Here is an 8,610-nt window from a genome sequence, read left to right as displayed (position 1 = left end):
TAAGAGTAAAAAGCGAGGATGAAAATATTGAAGAAAGAATATTACTGACAGTATAAACATTAAAGATAACTAAATTAAAAGAAACAATTGTAGTAATAAATCAAAGTATAAATTGTAGTAATAAATCAAAGTATAAGTTAATACTAGCCTAATAGTAATAATATTAACAAGGAATTTGTAGACCTTAAACGATAATCTAATATTTTATCGGTCTCAAAAAGTAGGAACAAAATTTAAATAATAATTTAAAAAGGGATATTTAGGTAAATCAGCCTTATCCAAGTCCCCACATTCCAAAGCTCCCTTATTTGTGCCATCAATTTTTTTTTTTCCATCAAGTGAAAAGACATCAAAATTAAGTAATACTACCTTCGGTCCCTTTTTTAATGTCTTTTAAGAAGGATATTTAACAACTTTGATCATAACAATATTTGTCTAAATTGACTTTATATATTTTTTCTTAAAAGTCTCGTTTAATTAAAATTATAAATAAATACATTTCATCAATCCTAAGCAAGTTGGGTCAGCTATTAAATACGAACACTAATTAAAAAAGGTGGATTTGAAAAGAAAAAATAAAATAATCCCTGACATTTGGAGGTTGGTTCAAAATAATCTTTTAACGGTCCTTATCTAAGTCCCCAACCTACCAAATCTTCCTTTTTGCGAAAAAAAAAAAGTTTAGTTTCTTTTTGGAGTAAACAGTCTCAAAATTAAGAAATAGCTAGTTCTCATATCTACATACGAAAAGCACAAAAAAAGGGGATATAGACTTCACAGATGTCAAGACTTCATTTCATGGGAGGAAAAAAGAACATTAAGATGATGTTTAGTCGTTTCAATAATATTTAATTGAAGCTGAAAAAAAAAAAAATAGGTAGTACATCTTAATCTCAAAGTTAGTTGTTGGCGGTATGAACTTTCAATATCATAAATGTTTTGTTTGAATTATATTTCAATACTTTGTATTTAATGATTATCTAACACAAGAGGTGTTCTAATATGTTATAGTGGTTTTCTTTCTAATATACTAAGAGGTAATTTTCTAATTGGTATTATCTATACAGACTTTCAACTTTCTTTGTTTTATAACTTTTGTTAGATCTTCCTGAATTTCAATATGATATTCTAATCTTTTGGAGTATTAGTTAAAGGTGAAAAATGTATTTCAAATATTTAAGTTGAATTTGTGTTTGGACATGATCAACTTCACTTTTAAAAAAAAAAAAAAAAAAGTAGACAGTATTTCACCATCATTTGATCAAATACTTCTGGCCAAACTAATACTTAGCAAATACTCGTGGAGTTTGTTAATCTAAAAGAGTGAGGGAAATTTGGAAATTTGGACGAGGGTTCCCGATAGGAATCATTTTCTCCTTTTCGTCCTGAAAATTTTCTTCAAAGACAAGAAAATTTTCTTTTAGAAAATATAAAGGAAAAGTTCAAGATTCATAAACTAAAGATATATATTCTTTCCAGAAATTCAAGCAAGGAAAAATGAATATACATATATAAAGCATAGTCTATATGGTGAAAAAGAGGACACGATGAATTTTCCTACAATAAAATTGAAATAGCATTCCTGATAATCACACAAAACTGCTAAGTCTTTGTGGTTCTCACATTGTTTTGGTGATTCAGATCATAATGAATTTGTTTTCTATTAGAATTTTTTTGATGGCCTTTGAGGAATTGTATCAATCGATGCTGTCCCCTTTTAAGTGAAACTATGGACCACTCTCCCAATAAAACACCAAACTTCGTGTACAGTGACATGTTACCTTAATGTTACTAGCAGTCATCTGCTACTTATACATGTATTGGTAGGTAAAATTCAGTAACTTTAACTAAAATTTTATATTTATATTTAAAAATTATTTAATATGTATAAATAATTTATTCAGAACTCAATTAATTGTATCTTTAAAAATTTAAAACGCATAAACTCAATATTTTAGATGCACCTCCGACTGTCTATGGGTGTGTTGAAACAACAAATAATTCTCCCACTAAAAAGACTTTTAAATGGAATAGTAAGAAGAGAGGAAGAGAACAAAAGAAATTACACTAGTTTTAACTATAATATATACTAAACATAAAATATATACATACAGAATAGTTTAAAATTCAGAGCTTTTTGTAGTCTTTCTTTGCCAGCTTCCATTCTCTTTCAATTCTTCTATTCCATTCCTTCTCTCACCTGTTTCACTTCAAACTTCCATAAAAAGATTCCAACCTGGTATCCTTTTCTTTATTTTTAAACAAAAGCCTCTGTTGTAATTTGTGTATGTAATTCAAAAAGTTGTGGTCAAATACCCCTCTAGAGATAATGTAAAGTCAAGTATGCCCTCTTCCTTGCAGAGTTATTACATAAACCCCCGGGAGTGGAGCTATTCTTGTCTAAGAAAATTTAATTATGAAAATTTATTTGCACCCGATATTTATGCTAGACTAATAGATGCATTATTTGTGTTTGAACAACATTTCTTTCACTATAGCACGGTTAATTATTGCAAGTTTTCACTTCATTAAAATGATAAGTTAATGTAATATGGTGAAAATATTCGGTGTAAGTATTGCATCGGTCAACTGATATATTTTCACAGAAAAATTACACTATATAAATAGGTTATATCTTTTAAAATTCAGACAGTACCGCTAAGGAAACCCCTGTTAAAGTGGATAACGAGCAAGTGGAAATAAAACACCCCATAGAATCATAGTCCCCCTATAAAAGAACAAACTTTTCTTGATGAACTCATCTTCCAAAATGAATCAAACTTTTCTAAAATGGCTTGAGGACGAAAATGAGTCATATTTCCATTTTAGTGAGGGAATGTAGTTGAAACTTCAGTCTTACCAAATACCACATGATAAACAACGAATTGCTATTGTCTTGCTTTGTTTCCAAGGGAGAATAAAGATGAAAGGTAATTAAAGCATATAAAGTTGGTTAACTGAGTGCAAAGATTATATGCCAACAAAATATCACTTAATTTAAATAACTGTCTGCCTACTTAAGGCAAAACCACCCGTAAAATAACATTACTATATTTTCAAATTAAAAGACTATGGCACGTGCTTGGCTAAAGTTTCCCTTTCTGGCTAGCTGAAAATATTCTTAATAAAAACACATCCTTAAACATTTTATGGACATTTACGATATTGTATTTATTTTTCCAGGTGGTAGGAAGATATTTACGACATTAATATGGTATTTGTATATTTTTAGTCGTTGGACATTGCAACTAGACCTATATATTAGAAGAAACAATTGAAGAAAATAAACAAAATAGATATTGAATTAATTGGTATTAGATTAAATTAAAAATTTGGTTTGGAAAGAAAGGACCCCAAATATGATTGCATTTCCAGCAGTTTGAGAACATCTAAATCAAATGGATTTGAAAGATATCGCATGATTACATGTTAATTATTATAAATTAGCATACATTGTATCATGATGATGAGTGATTTTCGTGGCTCAAAATCTTTAAATTGGCGGTTTCAACAAATCATTTCTTTTGAATATTAAATCTCTGTAGTTTTGACGACATCAATCGTCATTACTATTATTCCTTTGTCTTTAATTTGAAGAAAGTGAGATTACAAGCTTATCATCAGATTTTCAAATATTGTGGATTAGAAACGTTTAAAAAATAATGGAGAGATTAAATTAATAAATCATTCTTTCGATCAAATTATTTTTCTGTTTCATTTGGTCAACTATACTGTTCAAATTCAGTAGTGAGTCTTGATCACAAAAAAAAATGAATGCACCTTTTAGTTAAGATGATTTTGAATTAGTGTGAAGTAAAACCAAAGCATAAAAATGGAATAATGTTCTTTACATTGACAACATTGAAATAGAAAGAAAAAAAAGCACATTTCAAGAGTTTTTGATGTTGTAAGTACTGACATTTTTTCGCAAAATGAAGCAAGATTTTTTCCTGAAAACAAAACAATACAAAGTCTTTTTTTCCACGAGTAAAATGAACTACTCCTCGGCTATATGAAATGTTATTATTCAAATTGTGAAAGAAAACAAGTAAAACAATTAAAATGTAATTTCAAGAAGAAAAAAAGAATAGAAAGTACAAATTTGTTTAATTTGTTCAAACAAAAATATATAAAAAATAAAAAGAACCCGACCAAGAAACAAATTGACCATATGATAATAACAGAATTATTTGATTCATACACAAACAAATGTAGTACGTAGGACCCTCGAAAAGGTTCATACTTCGTATCAAATCTTTCTCACTCTCAGAACCCATTCATGAATTCTTGTTTTTACCATTTATGAAATTTGTTCTTTCTCTTCTCCTGCCATTATGAAATACGGACACGCGTGAGTAATTCCCACAACTTCAGAAGGGTATTCCTGTCATTTCACCTCTTCCCTTGACCTTCTCATTAACTCTCGTCTGTCATTTTTATATCGCGCCATCTCCCTTCCATTTCCATTTTCTTTCCAGCTCAAATTCCTCTCCAAAATCTCACTCAAACAGAGAGAAAAAAAAAAAAAAGAAAAAAAAAAATTTAGTATACATGAGTACGTAAAAATGTACTATGTATTACTATTACATACATATATAATATAGTTCTAAGGTTGAAGGTTTTTCAAATTTCTTTGTCTTTGTCATAGTCAATGGCGACTGGTTGGGTTAAATCATGGCAATGCAAGTCAAGAGCATTAGACGACGTTGTTAACAATCACCACCACCATCAATATAACATCTTATCCAACTCAGCTAGTTGCAAAAATGGTGTTAAAAACCTCAAAGATGTAGTTGAAAACAACAAAAATGGAAAACCAAGAAAGAAAAAACCGGAGCAACCATCAACAAAGCGTCCCGGTTCAAGAGGACCCGAACCCGGTTTGAATAATAGAGAGAAGTCTCGACCTAGTACTTCTACAAGACTTCCACGTGGCACGACAGGTTCGTTTTTTCCAACGTTAACTGAGTTACCTGAAGGTCATGCATCACGTAATGTTGTGGAGATAATATTTCAGACAAGTTGGTCAAAGGTTTTTACGGGTCAGATTGAAATGGTGTTTAAAGTACAGAACTTGCCCCGAACCGTGACCCGGTTTGAGGAGTACAGAGAGGGTGTGAAGTCTAGGGGTGGTGACGTGGCGGCGGAGAAGGGTGGTGGTGAGGACCACGCGCGTTGTGTTGCGGATGGGAATGAAGTGATGAGGTTTTACTGCTTGGGACCCACTAACGGCGGCGCGTATGAAACTGGTGGCGGCGCGTGGATGTTTTCCTCCGGCAAAGGGGCGGCGGTTTGCACGTATTCCGGTAGTGGTGTGGCCCACGAGAATGCTGGTGGTGGTAGGGGAAGAAGGGCTATGTTGGTTTGTCGGGTCATTGCGGGTCGGGTTTGTAAACGGGTCGGGTTTGATTCGTTGATTGAAGGACGAGTTGGGTATGACTCAGTGAGTGGGGATAATGGCGAGTTGCTAGTATTCGATTCACGTGCGGTATTACCATGTTTTCTTATTATCTACAAATTGTAAAAAAAAAAAAAAAAAAAAAAAAGAAGGAAAAATTTCAAAGAAGTAAGATGTTCTTGGCTTTTTAAATATCCAATTTTTCTTTGATTTTTTTTTCTAATTTCCTAGTGGTATAATCTTTTTTATTTAAATTTTTTGGGTGTTGTAATTATGCAATATTGGGTATAAACACTTCCTTTGGTCTTTGTTGTGCATGTCAACATATTTTTCAGACTATGCATGTTTTTTAATAGCTTCTTCATTCAAACTATGATTGATGAATTCAACATGTTCAGCTATTCTATACGCTTTTTAGTTTGATTTTTTTTTTTTTTTCAGTCAAACTATCCTAGTCTGATCATGTACGACTATACTTCATATTATGAAAAAAATTCATAATATAATGATGATTAAAAATTATAGAAATTAAAAGTCATTAGAATTAGCAACCCATGTTTACTAGGTTGTTTACATGTTGACACTTCAATTACGGTTCCTCCAGGACATCTAACTATGTCTGAGTTTAATGTTTGGTGCCTATAATTAGAACTTTGATCATCTTAATCCGGATTATAAAAGAATTAAAAACAGAACAAAAAGAAAAAGAAAAAAGCATTATGTAGTCATATGCTCTTGAATGGGTAGTTGAACGCAACCATAATTGTCAATTTATTGGCATTGAATGAATGACGATTATTCAAATAGCAGTTTTTTAGTTTGAATATACATCTCAAAGCCCGAGGGTTAAGAATCTTATTTAATTCATAAGACAGAAAAATCAAAAGCAATGATATCATGTTATCCTTGAATAAGTAAATAATATGTTTATTTCCAAATAGCTCGTTACTAATTTCGCAAATCATTTGCAAGATGCAGGCATTGTGTATATGTTTGTACTAAATCTATAATCATTGTCACAACTTAAATTTTTGGTTATGTGGATATTGTGCAATTTTTTTCTCTAATCTTCATACAAGAAAGTAGAGTAATAATTTAGGAGAAACTGAGTTGGTTTTAGGACTGTTAAGTGGATTAAAATAGAACCACTTAATGTGGCAGACATGACAAATCAATATAGTTAAACACATGCCTAATCATAATGGTTATTACATATGGGCTCAAGTGTTCATTAGACATGATTCATAATTCACGCACAATGCCAAAGTTTATACAATAGATCCTTCCAAAATATTGAACATAGAACAGACAGAACTAAAATCCACCCTCAGAGCTGTCATTCAATTTTTCACCTAACACTATTTCTGTTTTAAATTCCAAAAAGAAAATCTTTTTAAAAAAATGCCCAATTCTACTGAAGTTTTGTTTTCTATGATTAATAATAAAAAAGAACATGAAAGTCAGTGGTTATGATGTCAAGTAATTTTCACGGAATAAATTTAGCTTGTTGATCAAAGTTGTTAAAATAGGAAATTGATTTGATTGCTTCTAAGGATGTCGTTTGGTGGCCTTAATGAAAACAAAGTTCAAATTGGTACAAATGGGACATTTCAACCACAAGGATGAGAGCGAGAGAAAAAAAGATACAGATCGATATGATTAAGTAAATCTTCTTATAGAAATGGAACAAAAAGTTTGTGCTTTCTTGTTATTGAAGATTGAGAAGAATGATTCAACAACTTACTAAATAAGTAAGAAGCGATAGAAACTACTCAATTTGTGAATGCAAAAGGTTCCATTAAGAAAATAAACTTATTATGAAGAAGAGGAAATTTCTTTTAAATCTTCATTTATCCGAAATAAGAGTCGTTTTTACGATCAAAAGAAATTTGTTTGCACGCGATATAAAGTGAAAATATAATAAACATTTTGCAATCATGATTAAATGATATAAAATTTACTTAAAAGACAAATACCCATTTATTTAGTTATAAGTTAGTGCAGACAATGTGGACATGTATGCATTTTCATTTAAGAGACTCTTTTTGTCGAATTTTTTTTTTTTTTTTTTTTTAAATTCTCTTTCTTAAGGTAGCTTTGGGCAGGTAAATATTCTCGATTAGGAAACTCTCTTTCTTAAGGTATCTAATCTGAATTCTTTCTAATTTTGGCTTTACTCATATTACTATATGATTCTTTGAGTCAATTACTCATAATATATGATTATTTGAGTTAATTGTGAACAAAGTAGAGAAGCACCCCTTTTTTCTGTTTTTCAATATGATGTTAACCTTTATTACATATAGGTGAATTCTACATTTATTACATATAGGTGAAATCTACAATAAACGGAATTGATAGAAACTTGTAATTCGTTCATTCAAAAGTTTGATCGGCTAAATATTATTTACATTTACTGCTTGTAATTGAAATTGTAGGACGCCTCCTTATTTGCCAAAGGAATTAATAATTCAAGATCGAGGTGTCAACATCATAGCTTAAGGTGCAACGCTTTTACTATTTTTTATCGAGTATAAGTTTTATACACTAACGCCCGTATAAGGAAAAATTCATACCATTAAATTACTTAAAAGGTAACTGCAAATCATTCTCGATGTAATTATTTGATAACCTTAAAACAAAATGAAAAGCAATCTTCTACAACACTACAAGTCTACAACATGTCAAAATACATTGAAAAATAACAAAAACTTTATACTAATTGTCAGTATATATAACTTAAATTCTTACCAAATTATTATGTCAAATAGGCAGTACTTCACTAATTTAAGAACGTTGAGTGGAGTATACACATGGCGTCTATGTGGATAGACAAAGGCTCCAAGTCAGTAATATGTTAGTGATAAGGGTAAATGTAATAAATTTCTTAACAGGAGAGGCAAATATGAATCAAAACTTTAACGGATGGCAAATCTAAATTATAAACGATAAATGGAGGGTAAATTTGACCCTTTTCCCAAATAATATGTTGCGCCAGTCACGCGCTGATCATAACAGTGGCAGAAAATGAAAGGAACAACTTTGGTTGAGACCTGAGAATGGTCATTTTCTCTCCCTACTTTGACCAGTTTCCTATCTCTTGTTTAATTTTCAAAATTTTATAAAAGAAGAGTAAATGTAGCTCTCATAAATTCTGAATACGACTATATAATTGTTTAATCTTGACAATTTGCTCTATTAATTGTCCTTAT

At 30.7% G+C, this 8,610-nt stretch overlaps 1 protein-coding gene across 1 annotated transcript; it reads left to right on the top strand.

Annotated features, from left to right (window-relative positions):
- The first annotated feature begins 4,435 nt into the window (after window positions 1-4,435).
- Window positions 4,436-5,706, top strand: LOC132030382 (uncharacterized). The gene has a single exon (XM_059420004.1). It carries the CDS (start codon window positions 4,652-4,654, stop codon window positions 5,522-5,524), a length of 873 nt encoding a protein of 290 aa, XP_059275987.1. The 5' UTR covers window positions 4,436-4,651; the 3' UTR covers window positions 5,525-5,706.
- Window positions 5,707-8,610: the final 2,904 nt, after the last annotated feature.

This window comes from Lycium ferocissimum, chromosome 9 (genome assembly GCF_029784015.1).
Source record: "Lycium ferocissimum isolate CSIRO_LF1 chromosome 9, AGI_CSIRO_Lferr_CH_V1, whole genome shotgun sequence".
Classification (NCBI taxonomy): domain Eukaryota; kingdom Viridiplantae; phylum Streptophyta; class Magnoliopsida; order Solanales; family Solanaceae; genus Lycium; species Lycium ferocissimum.
The sequence above is the reverse complement of the archived record's forward strand: the minus strand, read 5'-3'. Positions and strand labels throughout refer to the sequence as shown.